The following is a 15,181-nucleotide window of genomic DNA, read 5'->3' as shown; positions in this document are numbered from 1 at the left end:
AAGTGCTTGACATTATTTCCATGTTTATCAACCAGTCTGGTTAAGCCTCTGACCACAAATATTCTACCATGGAAATACAGCACTTCAAAAATACTACTACGGAAATACTACGATACAAAAATACTACTGCAGTAATATTACAACACAAATACAACTACCTTAATGTAAAGGATACCACAGAAGTACTTCATAAACACTTCTATGGAAATAATTCAATAATACTACTCGAGAAATAAAAAAACACTACTTTAATACAATGATCAAACTACTGCTACAAACATATTACAACAGAAATACTACAAACATACTACAAATATACCATAAATATTTTACTATGGAAATATTATAAATATACTACAATAGTAATTATATGATGCAAAAATGCTACAACCGAAATATTACAACAGAAACTACCAAAATACAACTACAGTAATATTAGAAAAATACTCCAAAAATACAACCATAGTAAAACTACAAAAAACTACAGATATACGACTGAAATATTTAAACAATACTACTATGAAAATACGTCAACAATACTTATACAGGAATACTAAAAAATGCCACCAAAGTAATAATAAAATACAAAATTACTACTACAGAAATATTACAAGAGTAATGCTACAAATATACAACCACAGTAATACTGAAAAAATGCTACAGATACACTAGAAAAGTACAACCGAAAAATTACAAAAAATACAGAAACACTACAAAAATACTACTTTGGAAATACTACAAAAACACTTCTACACAATTACAAAAAATCCTACAGAAATAATACAAAAATACGTCTACAAAGTTACTATAATAATCTAAAAAAATAAATACTACGTTAGAGATACTACAAAATCACTACTACAGAAATACTATAAAAAGTCAAGCACATTAATACTGTACTACAAAAATACGACTTGACTTTAAAAAGTGCTTGATTTGGCATTGGAAAGGATGCACGAACCCTTTGTGTCCCGTCCCTTTTTCCCACTAACTAAATTTAATTCTCAAAATATTCTGTTTGAGTATAAAACCTAAACAGTGGAAATTGGGGAACTTTAAAATGAATCGGGTTTGTCCTTATGTCAACCCAGGTGTCATATTAAGTCTTACCGCTAGATAACAGTACATCCCAAGGCAATGTGGGGAAAACTCACTAAAGTACCTTTATCTGATTTGTCAATCACATCATTCGTAGTTAAAATTAGCAGGATTCGTATTTTTAAAAAGTAAAACATTGCAACTTCGACAACATGACTAAAAAGTAATGATTTGGTCACTTTCCACAAAGAACTACAAAACAAGTTTGCTTGAGCGGCTAGATTTACGTCAAGGTCAACCAATTGTCTTTGACATTTAAGTCACGTGTTTATTTCGACCAATGGCTTGCTTGTTTTTTTTAATCTAGCTACGTTGTCTCACAAGGAGATTGTGAAGTGCTGGAGATTGTAGTTAACTTCTTTTAAATTATATCCTTAAACCGTTGTCAATTTGTTTTCTTAGTTTAAAACGTTTCAAAGGGGCATGAAAAAACTCAAGAGAAAGAAAATAAACGCAGCGATTGTTCCTGTCAAGAGAAGTAAGTTGGGCAACGGTTAGCATGTAATGTAAATGAGACACTTTCCCTCGTTCGACTTTTTCAATCTTACGTCTTAAATTCAAACAAAGTGGGCTTTGTGGTTGGTTAAACTTAAATTATCATTTAAACCTGCGAACTGAGCGCTTGTAAGTATTGCCTGCGTGGCATAACGCCCACAACAGATGGCTCAGTTTCATCACTCGTTTAAATGGATTCTGCAGAACGAAATGGCAGGTGGCCCATTTAATATATAAAGTTAAATGCACATAACTTTATTGGATTCCTGCACATTGTTTATGCAACAGCCAGTGCAATAAAAAGCTGCAAAAGCATAGCCGATAAAGTACATTAACGTTGTTTGTCTGTCATCATTCACAATGTAAATATTTGTTGTCAGTCTCTGTTACAGAAGTGGATCATGGGAAGAAACAGAAACCAACTGAGATACACCAAGCCTTAAACAGGTAAAATATGTTTTCTTTTTAATTAAAAAAAACAAACAAACAACAATCAAACTATTCTTAAGTCTTTGGCACTGCTGATCAGACAGTATCAAACCCCTGGCAATGATCTCATTATGATAAAGCACTACTGGATAGCTTGAATGGTTTTGATCAGATCTTTGTCCATACATCGAGTGACCGAAATTGTGTGATCACGTCACCCGAAACATGTTCTTGCAGAGTTCATGCATAGGTTCTGTGTTCTTGTAACACATTGTTATTTTGCAAGCAAAGTGTCCCTGTTTTTATAGAAATCCCTTTTTAAATATTAGAGGTATAACAAATGCAAAAAAGCACCAAAATTAATGTCCTGCTTGAAATGCATCCCTTCACAAAAAGATGTTTTTCTCAGAAGTTTTCTTATAAATGAGGATTTTAGACAAACTTAGCAAGGTTCAACTGTTGCTTACTTAACATTGCAAAAAGCTAAAAATATACTTACTGTATTTCTGATAAAAGATGAGGGTTGACGCTTTATATTGATCCATCCTATGTCTATATAGCTACTGATCAAAATGAACTATAGGCATTTGAGAGAAACGTCTGGTACTGTATGAGTTCATTTCCTTACATGACGCAACATTTACAATTTTCTTTCCCATTTCAATGAAAAACAAACACAAATATTTCATTGAACAGTGATCCAGTGGACATAGAGACCTTAAGGAGAGCGGCCTCCAGCAAAAGTGGACTGCTTTCCAATGAACTTCGCAGGAAAGTCTGGCCCAAACTGCTCAACGTCAATGTCTACAATCTGCCATACAAACCGGGTTAGCATCAAAAATCAGCTTTTGTACCCTTTTAACTACTCAAACTTAGTTTATCTGGGGGCAGCTGGAAACAGTCCAGGTGAGGTTAGGTCGTATCAGTATTTTCACAAGAAAAACAATTGGATATATTTATTTCTTTACACAAAACAAGATAAAAATAAATAAATAAACATACATAAAAATTAACAAGGAAATCAATCTATCAGGAAAAGAACACCCAAAAACTCCAGAAACCCCCCCGAAATCGACAAAAATAAAAAAATCTGAAAAACTGAACAAAAATATACCCAAAAGAGGATCAAATATCAATCCAAGGGTTAGAATGCCCACGCAAGCATGGGGAGAACATGCAAACTCCACACAGGAAGGCTGGTAGCTGGATTTGAACCTATGACCTCAGAACTGTGCTGCACACGCGGTTACCACTGCGCCGCCTTACTGCCCATGATTAAAACAAAACAACAAAAACCGAAAAGTAACAAAAAAAAAAACAGAATGGAGAAAAAAAAGGCATGAAAGATAAGTGAAACGCTCTTAAAAAGAACTGAAAATATGAAAAAAAGCAAAAAAACTATTGAAAACTGTGTAAAAGTACTTAAACAGAACTATCCATCCATCCATTATCTGCACCGCTTATCCTCAGTAGGGTCGCGGGAGTGCTGGAGCCCATCCCAGCTATCTTCGGGCAGTGAGCAGGGGACACCCTGACCTGGTTGGCAGCCAGTTGCAGGGCACTCAGAGACAAGACAACTCACTCGCTCACTCACACCTAGGGACAATTTGGACCCGGGGGGAAAACCGGATTGCCCGGAGGAAACCCACGTAAGCATGGGGAGAACATGCAAACTCCACACAGGAAGGTTTGATCACTTGACCTCCGAACTGTGCCACACTTGGCTATCCACTGCACTGCCGTGCTGCCTTAAACAGAACTAAATAGTATGAAAAACACTGACAAGCATGAAAAAGGTCTGAAAAATACGTAGAAGTAATAAAGTACATATTACTCAAAAGAAGGAGAATGAATAAAAAATGACCAAAAACGACAACAAAAAAAACAAAATGAAAAAAGACCCCCAAAATTGCCCGAAAACGTGTTCACGACCCATTTAAAGGCATACAGCGTCTAATCCAAAATATATTTCAGGAAAAACTGGAAGGGAGAGCCACAAGGACTACAACCAAGTGGTCCTTGACGTCAGGAGATCCATGAAGCGTTTTCCCAAAGGTATTTCTGCTCTATTGGTAATGTGTAAAGTGTGAAGTGCATTGTCAAGCGCTTAGGAGCTCCTCAGTGACTGGGTAAAGCGCTATAAAAATGCAGTCCATTTACCATTGATTGCGGTTCCAGGTCCTTAACGGCACACTGAACTCCACCACTATCACATATGTCACTCATCTACTCTCACGAGTATGTTTTCCAGGAGCAGCTTGTAGAGCTTATCCTGGAGGTTATGAAGTCTAAGGTGTCACCTATGTCACTCACCCCCCCCTCACAGGTATGCCACCTGCGGAGCGAGATGTTCTTCAGGAACAGCTTGTAGATATCATCCTGGAGGTTCTCAGGTGCAACCCACAGCTAAACTACTACCAGGGCTACCACGACATCGCCGTCACTTTGCTGCTGGTCGTCGGCGAACGCATGGCCATCGCCATGCTGCATACCCTGTCCAAATATCATCTCAGGTAGTTCTACTTAAGTTTAAAGGGACAGTTTGTAATACAGTGGTAGCTCTACCTAAGAAAGTTTCAGGTTACGAAATACCTGAACAGGAAAATATTGCCTCTAGTAACAAAGTCAAAAATACACTACAGTACGCACAGCTATTTGCCCAGCCCAGAGTTTCCCAAACAATATTGACGCTTTTCACAAACTGCCCTACGTCAACAAACTGGCTATCATTTCAAATCTGCCTGGCAACCCAGTGCGCTTGCTTCCAGCATGCTTTTCGTGTCACTGTCAGAGTTCACCGATGAGAATGAGGGGTTCTGGCAAGCTAGCGGGGAGGAGGATGCAGCCCTCCATTCAATCAGCCCAAATTAAAGACCGTTTAGCAAAAGTCTTGGAATTTGTGGAAAGAAATCACTCGGACAAAGTGTTGACAAGTCGGGTGATTGCTACGTCTGCCTCGTGCTTTTACGATAAATCGTCAAAAGAGAGCAAAAGCACATGTCATTGGACCAGTTTTTCAATACACACAAGGAAGAAAGGTAAATGAATATCTTGAATATATTTTTGTGGGGCTTGGGACGAATTAGCATTTTTACATACAAAATGTGTCTCGACTTACGAAGTTTTTAGGTCAAGTCAAGTCATTTTTATTTGTATAGCCCAAAATCACGAAGAGTCTCAAAGGGCTTCACAGATTATTACACTATATTACAGAGACACAGGTAACAAAGCTATTCCCAGAACAAATTAAATTTGTTAGTAGAGGTGCCACTGTATTTTGACATTGTATTCTGCTGCATGGTGTGGTGCAACTCAACGGTTGCTTCAAAAGCATGAGGAAGAATGCAAATTACGGAGACTGAAAGTGACAATATGAAAAAATATATATGTATGAAAAGATACCACTTAGCTTCTGTTTTTGCCTAACCTTTTGTAGGGAGCTTCATGTGGCTATTTAGTAAAAACTAATGTCAGCTCCTGTTAATCACAGAGGAAGAAAAAATGCTATGGCGGTTTGAAGCTGCCAGAGAGCATTGTCAGCATCATCTTCAGACAGACTTGTTGAGAAACATAGAAACAATTTCAAGCATTTAAAAGTACTTTACCCAAAATGCAAACACTTTTCATTCCTTCAGAACACAACATTAAATTTCAAGCGTTTTCAAGGATTGCAAGCATCCGTATAAACGGAAAGAAAAAACATGGAAAAAGATAGAAAAACGCAAGAGAAGAAGTTAAGAGAAAAGAAAAGAGAAAATGCTAGAAATAGAAGGTGAAAAGGAAAAATGAGAAAAAAAGCAAGAAAGAAAATAAAAGCAAGGAAAAAGAAGATAAAAATAAAAAAAGGAAATAAAAAGATCCCTCTTGGTGAGGCTCATGTCATGTAAAATAAATACAAACATCTCCACATATTAATATTTTGAAAAAGGCTTTTGTATTGTGAAACTTCCCTCTTGAATTTGTTTTAAACATGTTTATCCAAACTAGTTAGTTCTGGCCATAGAACAGTATTGCTTTTATTGTCAATGGAGTGCAAAAACGTACAAGGAAAAAAAATAAAAACTATATGGGTATAGCTAGCTTTGATGCCACTGAACATTCAATTTTTGATCAAATTTGTGTGATGTTTTATATATGTGATGAGCTACCACAAGGATTCGGTATGTGTTAACAATGGCCTACTGTGTTCAAAGAGCCTTTATGCTTCATTTTCCACTGCACCGATCTCTATCTTACCTTAATGCCCGGCATCCGCAACACCTTAGGTAGCCAGATGATGGCAGCAGCAGGTAAAAAAGTTCAGATTTTGTAGAGCTTTTAATAGGATTTTTTCCCCCTTTTGATATTAAATGTGTTTAAAGAAATACCGAACATGACATGTAGAGGGCAGCACTCTCCAAGGCATATAGTGTATTTTGGCTGCAAACCACTGTTTTGTACCTTTATACTTTCGGCCAAAGTTCACCAACCTGGTGCCCACGGGCACTTGGTGGCCCCCCCCAAAAAACCCGAGAGTAGCCCATGGACTGGATCTGCAAATAGTGATGGGCCATTGTGAATTTCTAAGACATTTGATGTCTAACTTTGCATGAAGTGTTTGTGGCCAGCAAAGCCTATTTTTACCCTAATTCTAATCATTCTAAGACTCGTTTGTCACTCGCTATGATATCCAGTTAGCTGTCAGTGCTTGGGTAAAAGATTTTAAAAATTTACGTTCTTCATTGGAATTTATTCCGATTTTCAATAGGAGGAGTAGCACAACTTGGTCGTTTCTCCTTCGACCGCTTCTTAAAAAGCGTAAGGCATCAGAGTTATACTGTAATCGTTGAGTTTTTGTAAATGCTTAAATGATCTGTGAGCTTATTTTTTTAGATACATACATAATTGAAATGTGAATTTCCCTTCGGGGATGAACAAAGTATCTATCTATCTATCTATCTATCTATCTATCTATCTATCTATCTATCTATCTATCTATCTATCTATCTATCTATCTATCTATCTATCTATCTATCTATCTATCTATCTATCTATCTATCTATCTATCTATAATTAGAATATGGATACAAAATATGTGCAAAATCCTTTACAGGACAAAGAACCTTCAACCCTCTAATTAAAAAGAGGAAATTCAAACCGTTCCCGAAAGAAGAAAAGACAGACTTTGGATAAAAACCCTGTTTCAATAAAATGATATCGAAGTAGTTCTAAAACAAATCCACAAGATGGCAGCAACTTCCTACAATGGATTATCTATTGTTAGTGGAGGGTTGTATGAAGGATCAAGTTTGTCTGGAGCAGATCGGGCTCAACCAGAGTAAGTATATATTGTAAAGCGTTTGTTCGTATCTGGAACTAACTAGAAAAAAATATTGGAATCCTTTTAAACATTACTTTATTAGTTTCAATTGTCAACGGGGCAATGGATTGGTGGGATCTTTTATTAGTTAATTCTACATTTTTCGTTTTTATCCTCTGATATTTTTGTCATTTTTCTTCTGCACATTATTATTGTCATTATTTTAATGTACCTAGCTTTTCCAGAGATTCTGTGAAATATATGGATACAGAGAGACTCAAAAACTTGTGTTTACATTTATAACAGTTCATATTTCCAGTTGATGTTCTCTTACAATGTCTTCATGTTCAGTTCCAGTCTCTACTTCATTATAACACTAGATAAGCCAAGTCTGTTTTGTGTTGTTTTTCATTTTAAAGTGAGATATTGCCAGATACTGAACATTTGGGTTGTTCTGAGAAATAAAGGACCAAAAGGATTCACTCACAACGTGATTTCCGACTCATTCATGGACCAAATAGTACAAAAAACTCTATGCAGCCTGTTTGATACTTTGTCAATAAAGGGTTAATGTCACTAAAGCAAAGGACGTAACCACTGAATTCTGTTTTATTCATTTGATACTCGTTATTTCAGAACAAAATCGTTATTTTTCAGAATTGTCTCGCACACACACACGCATTGCCCGTTAAACGAGGTCCGTCGGTCAAAAGTTGATAAAAGTGCTGTATCTGAGTCAGACCAGGATGCTCCACGGAAACCAGTGCTATGTTTTTAATGTGAGAGGCTTAGAGAGGGATTGGCACCCTCCGCCTGTACTTTCCCGGTGCGCCTACAACCCCTATCAGTTAAGGCATCTGTGAATGTCTTAGAAAAATGGTTACGACATCGTTTTAAGTTGTGGGTTTGGAAATCCGTGACAAAATGGTCACCCTTTCCACTAATCAGCGACAGAAAAGTAGCCCTCGGCTTCAAAAAAGATGGCGATCGCCGCTCCAGGTTTATACTTTTTTGCAAAATCAGAGTATTTCAGAGAACACATTTGTGAGTTTCCTCTCTGTTTCTCATTTAAAGGGACTTCATGGATCCGACAATGGACAGCACCAAGCACATTTTGAACTACCTGATGCCCATATTGGAAGAAGTCGACCAAGAACTGCACGACTTCATGATCAGGTGTTAGTGAATCCCATTTGTTAGCTCAGTGTTGACAAAATTCTCATCATGGTTACTTTAAAGGTACAGTGTGTATTATTTGACCACAAGATGTTGCTCTGTTGTGTAGTGCAGGGGGGGATCTCCAACCTTTTTCAAGGGTCAAGCTACCGTTTGCTACTTACTTATTACCTGCTTTGATTTGCATCTCTAAAATAACTATTATGTTGTTACCATGTTATTGCCAATTTGATTATTGGAAGTAGAAAGAAGGAAAAAAGAAAAAGTGAGAGCAAGCAAAAGAGTAAGAAAGAAAAGTGAAAAGCAAGAGACAGAGTGACAGAGAGATAGAGAAAAGAGAAAGAGAGGAAGAGCAAAAGAAAGCATAAGAAAGAAAAATAGGGAGAGAGAAAGTAAACAATAAAGAGAGTAAGAAATAAGAGAAAGAGATACAAAGGGAGAAAGAAAAAGGAAGAAAGAGAGAACAAGAGGAAAAGTGAAAGAAAGAGAATGAAAGAAACAAAGCGAAAAAGAAAGAAAAGAGAGAGAGAGAGCGATAGAAAGAGAAACGACAGAGAAGTAAGAAGTATGGTTAAATTGACATAGGCAACAACTGAAAAAAAAACCCATTTGGCTAGAAAATTATAATGACCCAGCACTGATGAGCTACTTTCAGAAAAGGCCCGCAGGCACCTCATCTGGCCCAAGGAGGCAATGTATTGCCCGCGGGCAACACATTGGACACCCCTGGTGTAGTGCAACTGAAAACGAGTGCTAGAAAGCACAAGGAAGAATAAACACTACGGAGACTCAAAGTGACCAAACTGTAGCCTTTCTCTTCTTCTTTCTTTGTCCAGCCTTTCTCATTTTTTTGTTTTTGGACACTGTAGCAGTAAGATGACGGACAATTCTGTCTGGTCCCTGTAGGAAAGGGATACGTCTATTCAGTTTTAGATATAGGACTCCTGCAAGGGAGGTTGCATTGAATGCCATCTTGTTATTTTGGCTATTATACATCATTGTTGTTTTAAATATGGAAGTATCCTTGGGCAAGACACTGGTCCCCCAATGCCCCCAATCAGGGTTGGGTAGGGTTACTTTAACTTGATTACTTTCAATCACTTTTGGATTACTCGAATACCAAATATGCTAATAAAAGACAAAAGAAACTAAATATGAATAAAATTACTAAATTTTGTGCAAGCTTGGGGAGTAACGGAATACATGGAACGGCAAAAATGATGTTTGCAAGCTGTTTGGATTTGTTTTCATTTTGTTTCTGTCGCATTTTATGTTACCACGTGTTGTGAGTCATCATTTTATTCATATTTAGTTTCTTTTGTCTTTTATTAGCATATTTGGTATTGCAGTAATCCAAAAGTAATTGAAAGTAATCAAGTTAAAGTAACCCTACCCAACCCTGCTCCCAATAATCAGGTAGCCGCCTTACACGGCTGACGCTGCTATCGTTGTGTGAGTGTGTGTGTGAAGTAAGTTGTAAAGCGCTTCGGGAGTTCTTCAGTGACAGGAAAGCGCTATATAAACACATTCCATTTCCCATCTATGTTTTGGCATTATGACTAGTATGCACTGTTTACTGTTTTATCACATTGGGGGCCTTAAGAACAGATTTGGAATTAGGCATTGGGAGGGTTTCTTGTACAGTTTTCTCCTGTTCCTCTTGCAAGTTCAACATTCATTGATGTCCTCTCTTCTCATTTTGGGTTTCTACTATAGTATAAACATATCTGTGAGGCTCGTGTTGTGTAAAATGAATGCAGATTTCTTGACTTATGAGCAGTTTTCAAAATGCACATTTCTATGCTAGTCGTGCTTGTTATTTAAATCAATATTGTTTTTTTTTTAATTAATGAGCTTATATTTACCTCCAGTATGGGCTAAATAATACACAGTGTCCCTTTAAAGCCATCATGGCAAACAAAGTTTGGCTCGACGGCCGGACCCAGACTTTCTCATCTCAGTATAAAAATGTCAAATATTTAGCTTTGTTTTTCAGTAGTATGCTTTATCGTTCAGCCTACATATATATATTATAACAGATGACAAGGGATATTTCCTGAACAGATTTATTCCCAAACAATGGGTAAAAACATTTTTCCGTGTTCAGCACCTAACAACAATTTGATTATTTTAACATTGGAGGAAATGCAGCAAGATTGATAAATTCACATCTGAACCAACTCATCAAAAACAGTATCAAACAAATTGGGAACTAGGAATGAAAATATGCTTGCCTCAATCGTCACACTGCTTTGAAACAGAGATAAAAGAAAATAAGAGTTTTAGAAGCGGGTAATTGGATCAAACTAGTTGGCTGGGCCTAAGGAAGCTGAGAAATACTGCACAATATTCTCTTTAACGTGAATTCAGACCGGAGGTCATTTCTTTTGCACCTATACTGCCCTCTAGCTGCAGGAAAGAGCATTAGGTTTCTATTCAAATTATATCATTTGGATAGAAATGAGCTAGAGACTACATACTCACACATGCCTGCTTCTTAAAGCCTGGGTAAGAAGGGTTTTCTTGCACAAGGCAGTAGTACAGTAGTCTCTTGCTCTATTGCAGTTTTGCTACTTCACTGTGTTCTGCAACCTAATTGGCTAAATAGAGGAAGATGCTTTCTATCGTCAACAAAGTTGGACCTCTCCACCAGCTCCAATATATATCAATTAAAGGATCCAACAGTATGTTTGACATGACTGATATTAAGCTTGCAAATCAGATTTTAATATTTCAACTGTATTCAATTTCAGGTTTTGAAGCCTATAAAATCTCGATGTATGTTTCTATAATGTATCTATTGAATCTGAAGTTTGTTACTGGTAAAAGGAATGTATTTTTTTTATTCATTTAAGAAAATGTGGTCCAATCATAAGGCAATATTGAGGGAAGAAATTTAAAGATTATCCATCAAAAATGTTCAATTCTAATTTTAAAATTTTCAGCAATGTCTCATGATTGATTTCCTGTGGTGTTTTGTCTCAGAGCGGAAGTGGGAACCATCTTTGCCCTGTCCTGGCTCATCACTTGGTACGGACACGTCCTCTCCGAGTTCAAACACACGCTGAGACTCTACGACTTCTTCTTAGCATCCCACCCCATCATGCCCATATACCTTGCTGCTGCGGTAGGCCGACATCGACTCCATTCTTCCTTCGAGGAGATCCGGAAAAAATGCAATTTGAATCGTTCCTTTCCCAGATCGTGCTCTACCGAGAGAAAGAAGTAAAGGCGACGGAATGTGAGATGGCCATGGTGCACCACCTCCTCTCCCGCATTCCCCAGGACCTCCCGTACGAGGTCTTGATTAGCCAAGCCCAAGACCTGTTCCACTGCTACCCACCCGCCTTGCTGGCTTCGCGGGCGGCTCTGCAATCCCGTAGATGGTTAGAATGACAGACCCTCCCTCGATTAATCCGGAGATTTAAACCGTTTCCATTTCTTCAGCCCACCCGTGGGCCAGTGGATTCTTAGCGACATCAGGGCTCCCGCGGATCCTTGAAAGGTCTTAAAAGGCATTGAATTGATGATTCTAAAAGCCTTCATTGGCATAAATATGTCTTAAATCCAACTTTTGAAAGTCTTAAAAATTTTGAACACATCATTAGATTTATATTTGATTGAACTAAATAAGATTTTGTAACCTTTATCAATTGTCTATTTTAATATTTCACAGATTTTAACGGAACTATGAAAACGGTGATGTGCTTTCAGTCGGGCCTAACGGAGCAGTCACATTTCTTGGGTCTAGCCACAATACACATACCAACTTTGGACAGAGATGTTTACTTATAAGTGTAAATTTAATTAGAAGTTTTTTTTTTTTACACCTTTTTCGCCATAGCTTAAAGCTCTGACGGATAATGTGTTCGAGGCACGGTGTATTGTGTGCAAAAAATATTGTTGTTATTTTTGTTTCATTTGTTCCAATTGCGTTTTTTTCTGGTCTTAAATTTGATACCGAAAGGAATTAAAAAGTCCTAAAAAGTCTTGAATTTAACTTTCCTTAAGCTGTAGGAACCCTGAAGATGTACGGAACAATTTCAAAGCATCCTCGGCCATTTTATATATGAAAAGCTAGGTTTTTGCTGATTGGAATAATAACCAACGTTATAAGATAAAATCATATTTGCAGGCATTTAAGTCAAACAATGGCTCATACAGACGCTCCCCTGTTTACAAACGAGATAGGTTCCGGACGACCGTAAGTGGAATTTGTTCGTAAGTTGCTCCAGTGCTATATTTGGTGTGGAATGTATGTATACAAATTATGTAAGTATGTTTAAGGCTTGTATAAGTAACCTGTATTGTTTTGTACTAGAAAATAAACATTTAATAAAATATTAAGCTCTATAAAGATGAATAAAGTTAAGTTTAACTTACTTTTGGAAGATGGGCTTCAAAAGGTCCTCCGTGGTAGAGATTGGCTGGGGAAAAAAGCGATTTTACCATTTTCTCAACCACATCAACCTTTGTTGTTCCACTTTCATTTCAAAATAAACAGCTCGCCTCTTCCTTACACTTTACTCAAACCATATTGAATGGATGCACGAGATCTTAAACAATAAAAATGTCAAAGTTCTTGGCGTGCTAGAGATACAGTTCAGTGTGTATGCACACAAAACAGGAAATAGAAGCCGGATTTCTTTTTCGGGGTGGATGCTGGGTGACCTTTCACAATGCTACGCGGCGGAAATAAGCACTACAGTAATGTCCTCTACTCGGAAAAAGGTGCACACAATACAAAATCTAACAGACAGCAATGTCCGGATATTTTGCCACATCCCCCAAAAACTGGTCGTAGGGGAGCGTCTGTACAAATAAGTATGTTGAAGAATCACGGCCCTTTTCCACCCAAATCGAAGACTTTTGATTCACCTGGACCTCTCCTTGAGAAAGCCTTTTTCTTGTAGTATTGTCAAATTTGAGGTGGAGCTCAGGAACACTTTGGACTGTGTTATTCAATTGTAATACCGTGCTACATTCATTTTCCAGATAGATTTATGGAGAGAGAAAAACAAGCGGACACAAAATCTTTATTTTTTCTTTGGGTGTGTATTCAAACTTCCATATTTTAGTGCCAGTAATACCTAAACTGACTTTAAAAAAAGAAAAGCTCAAAGTATTGTCTTCAAAAAGAGAGGAAAACTACGCTAATACTCTAAAGGGTTCAAGTACAGCTTCAGTTTGACTTAGAGTGCACCTTTTTAGGTAGAAATACCAGGTACTGTTTAATAGCATTAACACACAAATAGACAGCTGCATTCCCACTATCGTTTTTCATGTCGTTTTCCAGTTTGTCTATAAGCACCTTTAAAGCCTTCCAGCTCTCAACACTCCACCAAAGACCAGATTCGGTTCTTCGGCGTCTCACCAAAGCTCACCAAAGATCAGGCCTCCACCAAGGTAATGATTGCGAGACTGAGTCTACACATTATTATTGCCCCTCTCATTTCATCAGAAGGACAATTAAAAAGGAAAATTCTGTGAAAATGTTAAAGCTTGGGTGAGAAGGGTTTTCTTGCCAAAAAACAGTAATACAGTCAGCCTTTGCATTAGTGTGGTTTTGCTATTTCATTGTGTTTTTGAACCTAATTGGATAAACAGAAGAGGCTTTCTATCACGAATATACCCGGACCCCTCCACCAGCTCCAAGATATTTCCAGTTATGTTTGACATGACCTGTATAACATCTTAATCAAATGTATTCTTTTTCTCTTTTCCCGCTGTTGTCTATCCCACAAACTCTCCTCCAAAAAGCTAGCACCTAATCCCTCTCTCCCGTGATCCCTTTTACCCTTGTTTCTGTGCCCTCCACAGTGCAGCGATCGGGCCTGGATTTGGCTTTACCCCAAGACGTGGCTCAGCGTCCGGGGAAAGGCAGCAGGATGCTAAAAATGGCCGTGTGGGGGCTTTCGGCCACGCTAGGGGCCGCTGTTTTTGCTGTGGCCCACACGGCAATGGACTGGACGCCCGATGCCTTGCTGCAGCTCTTCTGACGACTATCGTCCTTCGCTTCTCTGCAAGGACTTGAACTTTGTCTCAGAGGAGGAAGCGGCTCACTGGGACAAGGTTTGAAACGTTGCCGTCGGATATTTATTTAGTTCTCGTTTTGGCTGTCGTGGTTGTGTATGCGTGTGATTTCTCCTTTTTCTTATTCCGCTGGTGGGAATTTTACAGAATCAAAATGTGCCTTGGGCCAAATAACTGAAATAATTAAAGAGCTTGAAGCATCTCAGTCTGGATGAAAAAGCGGGTGCACAATTGTTGGTTTACACCAGTATTATGGTGTTGCCAATTTGGGTGGTTAATAAGTTATTTAAACAAATAAATGACCAATTCATACCATTTAAATTGAAGAGGCTAAGTCATTCTTTTAAACCCACCTCTCCTTTTTAGGAGCATCACATGCGGTTTTCAGATAATTTTATCAGGAAAATGGATGAAAAACCCAACAATTTGAAGTGAATTCTTTTCACTGTTTCTGAAAGTTCAACATACTTTAATCAAGACACACAAATTCTCTGGTTTAGGTCATTTTTAACTAATCATCTACAAAGAAACTAAAATAGAACACAAAGCAAAAATAAGGGTAAGAAAAGGACAGAAATGAAGAAGTTGGCATCTCGGCTGGCACCGTTTGGATAGAAAAAACAATGAGGATGGTTTATTTTCTTGGTTTAA

The 15,181-nt window shown here is 37.8% G+C and overlaps 1 protein-coding gene across 2 annotated transcripts; it reads left to right on the top strand.

The window, feature by feature from the left end:
• The first annotated feature begins 1,396 nt into the window (after positions 1–1,396).
• LOC148371399 (TBC1 domain family member 20) lies at positions 1,397–14,851 on the top strand. 2 transcript variants are annotated; one of them, XM_088329459.1, is made up of 10 exons: positions 1,397–1,576; positions 1,974–2,040; positions 2,719–2,849; positions 3,997–4,077; positions 4,349–4,535; positions 8,396–8,497; positions 11,483–11,624; positions 11,699–11,883; positions 13,794–13,903; positions 14,318–14,851. In XM_088329459.1, the coding sequence occupies exons 1-10, from the start codon at positions 1,522–1,524 to the stop codon at positions 14,494–14,496; spliced, it is 1,239 nt and encodes a 412-aa protein (XP_088185585.1). In that variant the 5' UTR covers positions 1,397–1,521; the 3' UTR covers positions 14,497–14,851. The 2 variants fall into 2 exon arrangements, with proteins under 2 accessions (XP_088185585.1, XP_088185586.1); XM_088329460.1 differs by having other exon boundaries at positions 14,258–14,399.
• The last annotated feature ends 330 nt before the right edge of the window (positions 14,852–15,181 follow it).

Source organism: Urocampus carinirostris, chromosome 2 (genome assembly GCF_059441175.1).
Source record: "Urocampus carinirostris isolate Australia breed hairy pipefish chromosome 2, RoL_Ucar_1.0, whole genome shotgun sequence".
Classification (NCBI taxonomy): domain Eukaryota; kingdom Metazoa; phylum Chordata; class Actinopteri; order Syngnathiformes; family Syngnathidae; genus Urocampus; species Urocampus carinirostris.
Note: the sequence above shows the minus strand (reverse complement) of the source record. Positions and strands in the feature narration are given on the sequence as shown.

What these genes read in the sequence shown, in the direction of transcription:
- LOC148371399 (XM_088329459.1), top strand. Translation starts at nt 1,522, where the DNA reads ATGAAAAAACTCAAGAGAAAGAAAATAAACGCAGCGATTGTTCCTGTC. An exon ending in CAATCTGCCATACAAACCGG is followed by an intron (nt 2,850 to 3,996) that starts GTTAGCATCAAA and finishes AATATATTTCAG; the next exon opens with GAAAAACTGGAAGGGAGAGC. An exon ending in CTGCACGACTTCATGATCAG is followed by an intron (nt 8,498 to 11,482) that starts GTGTTAGTGAAT and finishes GTTTTGTCTCAG; the next exon opens with AGCGGAAGTGGGAACCATCT.